This window comes from Mauremys mutica, chromosome 8 (genome assembly GCF_020497125.1).
Source record: "Mauremys mutica isolate MM-2020 ecotype Southern chromosome 8, ASM2049712v1, whole genome shotgun sequence".
NCBI lineage: Eukaryota > Metazoa > Chordata > Testudines > Geoemydidae > Mauremys > Mauremys mutica.
This window is the reverse complement of record NC_059079.1, coordinates 73,256,822-73,270,101: the sequence shown is the minus strand read 5'-3', so window position 1 is coordinate 73,270,101 and position 13,280 is coordinate 73,256,822. Positions and strand designations below refer to the sequence as shown.

Below are 13,280 nucleotides of genomic sequence, written 5' to 3'. Positions count from 1 at the left end.
TCTGTTTCTGGACAGGTGAGATTATTTTAATTAAGGCTTCTCTCACAGTCTTAATTCCCCCATCTTTCCACCTAATAGGCTAATTGGTCCCTTTGGACTGCCTTAACCCCTTCAAGTCAATATAGGGAGGACACTCCATCACAGGAGGTTTACGTTGAACATTAGGAAAAACTTCCTAACTGTCATAGTAGTTAAGCACTGGAACAAATTGCCATGGAATGTTGTGGAATATCCATCACTGGAGGGTTTTCAAGAACAGATTAGGCAAACATCTGTCATGAATGGTCTAGCTATTGCTTAGTCCTACCTTGAATGCATGGGACTTATATGATTTAGGGCTAACACACAATAAGAGCTTGAGAATCCTTTGCTTATGCTTAGAAATATTGCCTTCTCCAAATTCCAAGTAAGATAGTGATACAGTTCCTTCTGGTCTGGCATTTTTTTCCCCTTCCCCCAGAGTTCAAATTGATGGACCTAGTTCCAGCATCTATCTCCTCTTTATGGGTCTATGTGTGATGAGGAATCAACAAAGTCTTTGTCCTTCAATGTTTCACAATGGCTCATTTGATTTTAATGGGCCTTCTTGTGTGCTGGACCAGCACTTTACACTAATTAATTCTTCTTTCCTGTTTGATGAGTTACACAATTACAGAGATTTACAATGCAAACAATCAATATAAATTTATACCATAGGCTACAGATGTTATAAGTGAGATCAATACATGCACCATCCTACAAGCATTTCATCAAGTCCAAATGCTAAACACATTCCTATCATCCTAACATCTATTTTAACAATGCTAATGCATAGGTGAGCCAGACTGGTTTTCAGCTATGGATTTGTCTGTGTTCAGTGAGGCCTAAGGAGCCTTGGCATGAGCTGGCATCTGGGCTGCCAATGTTACACTTACAATATGGAATACAGGATTTTTAAGTCAGATTGGTGCATACCACAACTCATAAGCCTTTAAGGAAGTCTAAACACTAAATACATTCTTATAGTTCTAATATCTATTTTAATAATATTAGCATAGGTGAGCCTGACTTATTGCAGCTATGTATTTGTCAGTGTTCCTTGAGACATGGGGACCTTGGCATGAGCTGGCACCTAGTCTTCCAACATCACAACTGCATCATCTGTTTCCTCAAATACAGAACAGAAATATTTATTGAACACTTCTATCTATTCCTCTTTGTTATTGATAATTCTACTATTTCCATCTAGTAATAGACAAATACCATTGTCAGGATTCTTTTAGTTCGTAATGTATTTTAAAAACTCCTTCTCATTGTCCTTAACTCTGTTGGCCATAGATTTCTCCTTGTGTCCCTTGGTTTCCCTTATCAATTTTCTACAATTCCTAACTTCTGATTTGTATTCATTACTATCAATTTCCCATTTCTTTCATTTGTAATCTTACATATATAAAAAATTTTTACAGCTTCCTTCACTTCTCCTCTAAACCAGATTGTTTTTTAACCAGCACAGCCTTCTTCCTCCTTTGTGGGATTGTGGCTTTTTGGGCATCTAATATAGTGTTCTTAAGGGATTCCCAATTATCATCCACATTTGTTGATTAAATTATTTCTACCAGCTGATTTGGCATATAATTGTTTTCAGCTTTGTGAAATTGGCCTTAGTAAAGCTCCAAGTATATTACTTGTCTGGACTTTATTCTGCTTGCACATTATAAAGGTGATCAAGTCATGATCACTTCTACAGAAGCTACCATTAACTTTTAATGCTGTAATCAGCATTATCTTTATCTGCTAGGACAAGGATGATTTAGTACTGGCAGCATGAGACCTGGGGTCTCCCATGATCACACAGAGGTTTGTTTTGTTTTGTTTTACTATGTATTATAGATAGGTCAGTAAGAGGGTGATCATCGTGTTACCTAGTGTAATTTGGTGGTCTGTAGCAACCACCAGCTAGTACCCCATCTTATGTTTTATCTGTTCGGATGTTGATCCATAAACATTCAATATCATTTTCTTCTGAGTTATCAGTGACTAGGAAACAGTTAATGCCATTTTTTATGTCGAGTACCACTTCCCCTCTCCTTTTGCCCACTTGATCCTTCCCAAATAGGTTATAACCATTGATTTTAACATTCCAATTGTGTAAAACATTCCCACCAGTTTTCTGTAATACCAACTAGATCGAATTTATGCTCGTAGATGAGCAATTCCAATTCCTATTGTGCTGAAACTAGAGGTATTGGGAGTGCTACTGCACCCCCTGGCTTGAAGTGGTTTCCATCAAATAAAGGGGTTTACAGTTTGGTTCAATGGCTCTCAGATCGCGGAGTGCGCATTGTGCCAAGAAGTAGGACTCAGTATTTACTTTGAATTTTAAGAGCGGCCGTTTAATCTGCACGGAAGGGCTACTCAGAGAGCAGGTCTGCTGGCCAGATGGAGAACTGTTTGTTACATTTGAGGCTATAGTGGAGGATAAAATGAAACTTTATTAAACTGACATTGAAATAAAATGTATTAATTATAATGCTCCCAGCTTCCAGAAGAAGGAACTGGAGTTAAAAGTCAGAGAGTTAACAGTGGCGGGGACCCGATTCCCACCTTAGGAGGCGCAGGACCCACATATGGGCATTATTTCTCTCCAGGGCTATCACCTTAGCACTAATAGGCATTTCTCTCTGGTTGTGCAAAGTGGATCCTATGGAGCTGCATATGCCAAATTGGTGCTGGGAAAGTGGCTGGACAGAGAAGAACCAACTTTACAGTCTAACCTTTACAACCACTGACGGAGGAGATCCCGTCAGGTCTGGCACTTTGCATTATCAGAGTTATTGTTGAGGCTGCAAATGACAATACGCCAGTATTAGTCAGTCGGTCTGCAACCTGAGTGTTTTGGAAAACGTGCCTTACAGGGTTCACGGCGGTGACAGTGAAAGCGCCTGATCCTGACGAAGGAATCAATAAAGAAATGCAGTATTCAGTTAGAAAGATAACTGATAAAGCTTCCACTTGGACTCGAAGACAGCAGATCTAACACTCGTGGGGAACCTGGACTTTCAGGAATCTGCGTGATATGAAATTGAAGTGCAAGCGCATGACGGGAAGTTCTTTTTGAAAGATCAAAAGTTGTCGTTGTGGTCCGTGATGTGAATGACAACGCTCCGGAAATCGCTCTTAGATCTCTTATCAGCTCGATCCCCGATGTACAAGATCGGGATTCAGGAGAGACCGGGGAGATCGGGTGCTCCATCCCCAGCAACCTCCCTTTCCAGCTGAAGAAACCCTTCGATAATTATTACAGTCTGGTGACAGACCGAGCCCTGGACAGGGAGCAGGTGGCAGCGTACAACATCACAGTGACCGCCACGGACAATGGGACTCTTCCTCTTTCTACAGCCACCATGATCCAACTCCGGATTTTAGACACGGACGACAACGGTCCCCTCTTCGATGAAACATCCTACACGGCCTACGTCACTGAGAATAACTCGAGAGGAGCCTCCGTTTTCTCCCTGAGGGCGCATGACCCGGACGGGTGGCGCCGGGGGCGGGAGAGAAAACGCCAGTCACCTACTCTGTTACCGAAGGTCAGATCCAGGAAGCTCCGCTCTCCTCCTACATCTCCATTAACTCCGAGACCGGGGCTCTCTACGCTCTGCGCTCCTTCGATTACGAGCAGTTCCGGGAGATTCGGTTCCAAGTGCAGGCTCAGGGTGGGGGTTCCCCACCTCTCAGCAGTAATGTCGCCGTCACTCTCTTCATACTGGATCAGAATGACAACAGCCCGCACATCTTACACCCCTCCTTTCCCACCGATGGCTCCACGGGAGTGGAGTTGGCCCCTCGCTCCTCCGAGCCGGGTTACCTGGTCACTAAGGTGGTGGCGGTGGATGCAGACTCCGGGCAGAACGCCTGGCTCTCCTACCAGCTGCTGAAGGCTACAGAGCCGGGGCTCTTCTCTGTGGGACTCCACAGCGGCGAGATCAGGACGGCGCGCTACTTTCTCGACAAAGATGCGCTCAAGCAAAGTCTGGTGGTTTTAGTGAAGGACAACGGGCAGCTCCCTCTCTCTGCCACGGCCACTGTGACGGTGGTAGTGGCTGACAGCATCCCCGAAATCCTCTCCGATTTAAGCAGCCTCTCAGCTCTTGTAGACCCCCAGTTCAGCCTCACCGTGTATTTGGTGATCGCTGTGGCTTCCGTTTCCTGCTTGTTCTTTACCTTTATCATAGTGTTAGTGGCCCTGAGGCTCCGCTGGTGGAGAAACTCGCAGCTGTTTGACTCATCGAGTTCCCGTCTCCCAATCTGTGGGGAAGTTATCATAGCTCTGAATAATAATATGGTTTACATTAACATGTGCATCAAAATGTGGAAGCCTGCAGTTAGATTACTTTCTTTATTGCAATATCTATTGCAATATCGATCGATCTATCTATCGTTGCTCTACTGCCAGGTAGCATCGTATTATCTGAATACCTTTCACATACAATTAATAGCGAAGTCCCAACTGGACTTCCTGTTGTCTGGCTTCCCGCCCTTTTCGGAGTAAACAATGTTCTTTAGGGAGGGTTTTGGTTTTGAAGTTTTAGGTTTTACTAATTTTCTTTATATACAGAGAGAGACTAGAAATACATAATCCAGAAACTAACGTTATAGAATACTTTATTTATGACTAATTCAACATTTCAGAGAGAATATTTTACTTTGTTATGCTTTTAAAGAATTACGTGCTTCTATAGCACTGTATATTAATATAGATACATTCTTAACTGACTTGAAACATCTTGGTATAATGGGCGTATAGAAATAGATTTACGTCTGATTTGTGCTGACATGATTGATTGTCCTAGTTTAGATTTGCATCACGGAAAATGTTTTGTATGCAGGGCTTTCCAGAGAACATTCCCACGATTCTAGGGATGCTTATATATGGAACGCTTAAGGGTTCTTCTGGACTCCTTTTATTTTGTTTATTAGGATTTATGAAATAACCTAGCTTTTAAGTACAGTATCATTTAGGAGAGTGGAGCCTTCTTCTTCATCATCTCTTTGTAGTTGCACATTTTTAATGGGCAGATTTCTTTCGGAAAAAAGAGAAGCTTAAAATGGACATATATGTGAGTGTGAAATGCGTTTTATTTATGATGCTAAATCAGGTATATAAACTCGCAATCGTTCCCACTCTTCTCAATTAAAATAAAATAATTATTTCTGTAAAATATTTCACAATTTTAACTTCCTGGATTCCAAGCATATGTGTGAATGTGGATATCTGAGGATTGTGGTTTATATACGAGAACTTTTTGCAAGTGTTGGAAAGTTCTCCTATCTACTCAATTGATAAAGTTTAAAAATAATTAGAACTATAAATCATCTGTATTCATTTTTAGATTCACGAGACAGCTATTTGTTCTATAGTAAATCAAAAGGATTAGCTTGTAGAAAAGGACAAGATTTCATACTATAGCTTCCACATATAGAGAGATATATCTACAAAAAATTTGAGAATATATGTATAATTTTGCTCTGGGATGCAGTTATTTAGCGTTAACAGGAAATATGCAGTGCTTTGCAATTTGAGTATATTATTTAGATTATAAAAATATTAATAATAAATAAAGCGACTAAGCTGCACCGGCGCCTTGATAAAATCGCTGCTATTGCAGTTCTCCCGTTGAGACTCGGAGTGCCGCTGTTGGCCAATGCGGAGACAGGGCTGGAGCCGGAGATCCATCCGAGCCTCCTGCGCTGCGATTGCTCCGTCACACAGCGCAGATCGCAGAGGAAATAGCAGAGAGACCTTCACAGTCCGGCTGAGAAAAGGGAACGGCCGTTAGAACACACTATACCGGAATGTTTACCCCTCTGACGCGGATTCGTTTGCCCTGATGGGATTTATAAACATCTGATGTAACCAAAAACAAACAAGGAAAGGAGAGAGGAAATCTGACAGGGGCCGGAATGGAAATCAGGCGCCGAGAGCCGGGCCGGGCAGTCACACGGCAGGTACTGTTGTTTCCCTTCTTATTGTCTTTGTTATGCCGGGCGGTGTCGGAGCAGATTCGTTATTCCCTACCTGAGGAAATGGCCAAAGGTTCCCTTGTGGGGAATCTCGCCAAGGATTTGGGATTAAATACCAGAGAACTGGAGCAGCGGAAGCTCCGTGTCAATTCGGAAAAGCAATATTTCAGTGTGAATGGGGAAAATGGCAACCTGTATGTGAATGGCAGGATAGACCGGGAGGAGATATGCGGGGAGACACCCGTTTGTGTCCTGACACTCGAAACGGTGGTGGAAAATCCTTTGAATGTTTTCCATGTGAATGTAGCAATCCAGGACATTAATGATAACGCCCCACGATTCATCAAGAGTAACACTGGTTTAGAAATCAATGAGTTAGCACTACCGGGTACGCGATTTCAATTGGAATCTGCTCAAGATCCAGATACGGGGATCAACTCAGTGCAGAGTTACCAACTCAGCAAGAGCCCGCATTTTACCCTGGCTGTAAAGGAGAGCCCGGATGGAAATAAATATCCAGAATTAGTGCTGGAAAAATCTTTGGATCGCGAAAAGCAAAACTCTCATCACTTGATCCTGACGGCCGTGGATGGCGGAGATCCAGTCAGATCCGGCATTGCTCAGATTAGGGTTAATGTCACTGATGCCAATGACAATCCCCCCGTATTTACTGAGGAGATCTACAAAGTCAGTGTGAGGGAAAACCTGCCTCGGGGCTCCTTAGTGCTTCAGGTGAAAGCCGCTGATAAGGATGAAGGGTTACATTCCCAAATCACATACGCATTCAGCAATACTCCGGAAAATGCTCGTAAAGTATACCATTTAGATCCCGACAACGGCAGAATTACAAATATAGGGAATCTGGATTTTGAAGACACACATAAATACATGTTGGGGGTAGAAGCCAGGGACGGGGGTGGGCAAACAGCTCAATGTAAAGTTCAGATAACGATACTTGACGAAAACGACAATGCCCCGGAAGTGACGTTTACATCCGTGTCCAGCCCGGTAGCTGAAGACTCAGTGCCCGGGACAGTGATAGCTCTGATCAAAGTTCGTGACCAGGATACGGGAGAAAACGGAGAAGTCACGTGTCACATTCAACACAAGTTGCCTTTTAAAATAGCGGTTTCGTCAAACAGTTACTACAAGCTCCTCACAGACAGCCCCCTGGACAGGGAAAGGACCCCGGAATACAATATCACAATCACCGCCACAGACAAAGGCTCTCCCCCTCTCTCCACGCAGAAAACCATCCTGTTGCAGATCTCGGATATCAATGACAACGCCCCTGTCTTTGAGAAACCTTCCTACACCGCCTATGTGCCAGAGAACAATCCCCCGGGGGCCTCTATTTTCAGTGTAGAAGCCTCAGACCGCGATCTGGACCGGAACGCCCGAGTCACTTACTCCATCCTGAGCAGCAGCCTCCAGGAGGTGCCTCTCTCCTCCTACATCTCCATTAACTCCCAGACCGGAGCTATCTATGCCCAGCGCTCCTTCGACTACGAGCAATTCCGGGAGTTTGAAGTGCAAGTGAAGGTCCAAGACGGCGGGTCCCCGCCTCTCAGCAGCAATGTCACCGTCAGAGTGTTTATTCTGGATCAGAATGATAACGCCCCTCGCATCCTGTACCCTTCCCTGGGAGCCGATGGCTCCGCCTTGTTCGAGATGGTCCCTCGCTCGGCCGAGGCAGGTTATCTGGTGACTAAGGTGGTGGCGGTGGATGCTGACTCAGGACACAATGCCTGGCTCTCCTACCATCTGCTCCAGGCCACGGAACCGACGCTGTTCAGCATGGAACTGCACACCGGTGAGATCCGGACAGCCCGCGCCTTTGCGGACAGAGATGATGTGAAGCACAGATTGGTCACCCTGGTGAAGGACAATGGGCAGCCGCCTCTCTCCTCCACAGTGACACTCAACCTGGTGTTTGCTGAGAACTTCCAAGAGGCTCTTCCAGAAATGAGCGATCAATCTGGCGACTTCACATCTCAGTCTGATTTACAGTTTTACTTGGTGCTGGCTTTAGCTTTGATCTCATTTTTGTTCCTCCTGACAGTTACACTGGCCATTGTGATGAAATTGCGAAGGTCAGGAAATCCCAAATTACTTCAGTGTTTTGGTCCTGACCTTTATCCAAAGACCGGCTCTGTGTTCCCACCAAACTATGAAGATGGGACTTTGCCTTACACCTACCAGCTGTGTTTGTCCTCAGAGTTAAAGAATAATAAATGTACCTTCCTGAAACCTAATGCCCAGATAACAGAGAATATTCTGTGCAGTGACAACTCCTGGATGTCATTTATGGGCAATGGAGCTAGTAGCAGTTTACATGGTGGGACGGAAACTACTGTGGAGGTGAGCTTCTGGTTTCATTGTTTACATATCTTTGCGGAACAGGTTTTTATTTTGAAAGGCTAGGTTTCTTTCCATCATCCTCATATTATCCGTGGTCTCAAAATATGAATGAATTTGTTGTCACAACATCCCTGCAAGGCAGAGAAAGTTATCTCAATTTTACATGAGTATATGAGGTATAATGGGAGTAACTGAGCAGTGACAAATCAGGAATGAAGTATTAAGTAAGCCGAGGATAAAAGTTATACCTCCTAAATCCCTTTCCATTGTTTTAACTGCAAGACAGTTCTTACTTTCAAGAGAATAGCATCTTTCCTCTAAATTCAAAAGCTTTCCTTGGAATAAATGCATTTTGCAGAAACATTTAAGTATCTTCTTTAAGATATGCTTTTTCTCTGATAATAGAGAAAAATATGAAAGCTATTTATCTGAAACATGTATTTTTGTCATACTTTTCAAAATGCTTCTTTTGAATAACTGAGCCTCATTTAATGTTCTAGGGCACAGATTGTCCAACAAGTTCTTTGAAAGTATTGGAGACATTTTTTTTTATTTCAGAAGGTGTACAAAGCTTCTAGGAGAAGGTATTCTAGATTTGATATTTTACAAATAGGGAGGAACTGGTTGAGAATTTGAAAGTAGAAGGCAGCTTAGGTGAAAGTGATCATGAAATGGTAGAGTTCATGATTCTAAGGAATGGTAGGAGGGAAAACAGCACAATAAAGATAATGGATTTCAAGAAAGCAGATTGTAGCAAAGTTAGGGAGTTGGTAGGTAAGATCCCATGGGAAGCAAGTCGAAGGGGAACAAGAGTTCAAGAGAGCTGGCAGTTTTTCAAAGAGACATTATTATTAAGGGCACAAGAGCAAACTATTCCACTGTGTAGGAAAAATAGGAAGTATAGCAAGAGAGCACCGTAGCTTAAGCAGGAGATCTTCAATAGTCTGAAACTCAAAAAAAGAGTCCTACAAAAAGTGGAAACTACGTCAAATTATAGAGGGTGAATATAAACGAATAATACAAGTATGTAGGGATAAAATTAGAAAGTCCAAGGCACAAAATAAGATTAAATTAGCTAAAGACATAAAGAATAACAAGACAACATTCTACATATACATTAGAAGCAAGAGGAAGACCAAGGACAATGTAAGCCTGTTACTCTATGATGGGAGGGGAGGAACAATAACAGAAAATGTGCAAATGGCAGAAGTGCTAAGTTATGTTTTGTTTCAGTTTTCACCAAAAAGGTTAGTAGTGATTGGACATCTAATATAGTGAATGCCAGTAAAAGTGAGGTAGAATCAGAGGCTAAAATAGGGAAAGAACAAATTAAAAATTATTTAGACAAGTTAGATGCTTTCAAGTCACCAGGGCCTGAGAACAGTGGTTCTCAATGAGGGGTACTCAGAAGTCTTCCAGCTGGTACATCAACTCATCTAGCTATTTGCCTAGTTTTACAACAGGCTACATAAAAAGCACTAGCAAAGTCAGTACAAACTAAAATTTCATAGGCAATTATTTGTTTATACTGCTCTGTATACTATACACTGAAATGTAAATACAATATTTATATTCCAATTTATTTATTTTATAATTATATGGTCAAAATGAGAAAGTAAGCATTTTTCAGTGATAGTCTGCTGTGACACTTTTGTATTTTTTGGTCTGATTTTGTAAGATTTTAAATGAGATGAAACTTGGGAGGGGGGACATCAGACTAATCAGACTCCTGAAAGAGGTTCAGTAGTCTGGAAAGGTTGAGAGCCACTGTCCTAGAATACTCAAGGAGATGACTGAGACGATATCAGATCCATTAGCAATTATTTTTGAAAAGTCATGGAAGATGGGAGAGATTCCACAGGACTGGAAAAGGGCAAATATAGTGCCAATCTAAAAAAGGGAAATAAGGACATTCTGGGGAATTACAGACCAGTCAGCTTAACTTCAGTACCTTGAAAGATAATGGAGCAAATAATTAAGCAATCAATTTGCAAACACCTAGAAGATAATAAGGTGATAAGTAACAGTCAGGATGGATTTGTCATGAAAAAATTGGGTCAAACCAATCTAATAGCTTTCTTTGACAGTGGAGTAGTGTGGAAGTGGTACCTGTGGTATATCTTAACTTTAGTAAGGCTTTTGATACTGTGTCGCATGACCTTCTCATAAACAAGCTAGGACAGTGGTCCCCAACCTTTTTGGCTGGCGGGCGCCAGCCGAAGAACCATTGCGGCGGTGGAGCACCCGCCGAATTGCCGCCAAATTTTGGCAGCATTTTGGCGGCGACGCCTCTCGATGATGCCGCTTGCCGTCGACAAGCGACATCATCGAGCGGCGTCCCCGCCAAAATTCGGGAGCGACACCTCTCGATGATGTCACTTGTCGGTGGCAAGTAGCGTCATCGAGAGGCGTCCCTGCCGAAATGCCAGCAGGTGCTCTCCTGGGGGCCACGATGCGGGTGCATTAAGATGCCCCCGCGGGCACCATGACGCCCGCGGGCACCGTGTTGGGGACCACTGAGCTAGGGAAATACAACCTAGATGGAGCTACTATAACGTAGATGCATAACTGGTTGGAAAACCATTCCCAGAGATAAGTTATCAGTCATTCACAGTCAACCTGGAAGGGCATATCAAGTGGGTTCCCACAAGGATCAGTTCTGGGTCTGGTTCTGTTCAATATCTTCATCAATTATTTAGATAATGGCATAGAAAGTATACTTATAAAGTTTGTGGATGATACCAAGATGGAAGGGGTTGCAAGTGCTTTGGAGGATAGGATTAAAATTTAAAATTATCTGGACAAACTGGAGAAATGATCTGAAGTAAATAGGATGAAATTTAATAAGGACAAATGCAAAGTTCTCCACTTAGGAAGGAACAATCAGTTGTACACATACAAAATGGGAAATGGCTTTCTAGAAAGGAGTACTGCAGAAAGGGATCTAGGGGTCATAGTGGATCTTAAGCTAAATATGTGTCAAAAGTGTAACACTGTGGCAAAAAAAGTGAATATCATTCTGGGATGTTGTGACCAGGGTCCTAGTTGGGAGCCATCTATGGTCACTCAATAAGGGTGAACTGTAAAAAATTAGGTAGACAATCCCCATAAATCCAATACTTAGATTCACCAAACCAACATAAAACAGCTTCTTTATTACCTTACTGTTACTCAGAAGTCCAAACAATACAGTTCCCTTAAAGTGATCCAGCCTCAGGCCTCCATCCAGGTACCCATGTCAAATATGATGAAAATTTCTGTAAATCTTATTTCATCATATAAAATAAAAGGTTCTACCAATCCCAAAGGATTGGACACATTATCTCCCAGGTTAATGAATGTTTCAGATCTTACCCAAATACGCACTGCAGCCAATTCTTATTAACTAAATTAAAATGTATTAAAAAACAAAAGAGAAAGAGATTATGGTTAAAAGATCAATATACATACAGACATGAGTTCAATTAATTGAGGATCATATTCATAGCAGAGATGGTGAGCTTTGTAGTTGCAAAGATTCTTTCAGAAATAGTTCATAGGCTATAGTCCAATGTCCAAATCTCATATTGAGGGTATACCAGCATAACTCAGACCTCAGTCTTGCGATTCAAACTTCCCCTGATGAAGCCTAAGCAGATCTGAGATGACAGAATCAGGACCCAAGGATCTTTTATACAATTTTATGTCATTTGACAAGTTGGAGTTCCTCAGGGAACAAAAGGTAATTAGAATTATTTTGAAGGAGGTCCATCACCGGTACTTAGCTATATGAATTAACATAAGGCCATTTGCTTGTTCCTCCACCATTCACAGTACATTTCAAAGAGAGATGAATACCGAGATATCCCATGTTTACAGTTCATTTAAATGATAGGATGTTCTTTTGACCTCTGAATTATCAGAATACAGCATAGACAGAGATTGTTGATTACATAGTCGACCCGACTCATACACAAAATACACAAACATTATCTCCTCACATGTCTTTTGATGGTTATTTATTTTGCAGGATGTTTAACTCCTTTATAGCCATGCATCACAGATGTATTAGCAGGAGTGTTGTAAGCAAGACATGAGAAGTAATCCTTCCACTCTACTCGGTATGGATTAGCTTCAACTGATGTATTGTGTCCAGTTCTGGGTGCCATATTTCAGGAAAGATGTGAACAAATGGAGAAAGTCCAGAGAAGAGCAACAAAAATTATGAAAGGTCTAGAAAACATGATCTATGAGGGAAGATTGAAAAAATTGGGTTCGTTTAGTCTGGAGAAGAGAAGACTGAAAGGGAACATAACAGTTTTCAAATGCTTAAAAGTTTGTTACAAGGAGTAGGGAGAAAAATTGTTCTCCTTAACTTCTGAGGCTAGGACAAGAGCAATGGTCTTAAATTGCAGCAAAGACAGGTTAGATTGGACATTAGGAAAAACTTAATTGTCAGTGTGGTTAAGCACTGGAATAAATTGCCTAGCGGGGTTATGGAATCTCCACCGCTGGAGATTTTTAAGACCAGGTTACACAAACACCTGTCAGGGATGGTCTAGATAATACTTAGTCCTGCCATGAGTATACAGGATTGCATTAGATCACCTCTAGAAGTCCCTTCAAGTCCTACAATTCTGTGATTCTGTAAGATCTTGGGAAGTTGTTATAGCTGCAAGTATAGAAAGATACTCTTGTTCTTTGGGTAATGTCTTTCTATTATAGCATTGTGTTGGGTGATGGTGTGATATAGATGTTTTAATAGCATATTTTTTTATGATTTTATTACTCAGCAGTGGCAGAGCCTTGATGTATCATGCTAAGGAAGTGATAATAAAATCTTTACATAACACTATTAGTTATTCTGGATATGCCACACAATTTAAAGGGGAAAAACGCTTTTCCAAATATTTGTGAGATTAAAAAAATAGGGCAAT

The 13,280-nt window shown here is 41.9% G+C and overlaps 1 protein-coding gene and 1 pseudogene across 18 annotated transcripts in view; both read left to right on the top strand.

Annotated features, from left to right (window-relative positions):
- Nucleotides 1-13,280, top strand: part of LOC123376084 (protocadherin gamma-A4-like) — a 360,280-nt gene that overhangs the window by 202,638 nt on the left and 144,362 nt on the right. Inside the window, exon 1 of one of the 18 annotated variants that reach the window (XM_045027778.1) lies at nucleotides 5,737-8,364. The exons of the other annotated variants lie outside the window; for them this stretch is intronic. Coding sequence (XP_044883713.1) covers nucleotides 5,944-8,364 — 2,421 coding nt within the window. The 5' untranslated portion in view covers nucleotides 5,737-5,943. Of the gene's footprint in view, nucleotides 1-5,736; nucleotides 8,365-13,280 lie in introns of those variants that run through there. 18 annotated transcript variants of the gene reach the window in all.
- On the top strand, nucleotides 726-4,531 carry LOC123375751 (annotated as a pseudogene).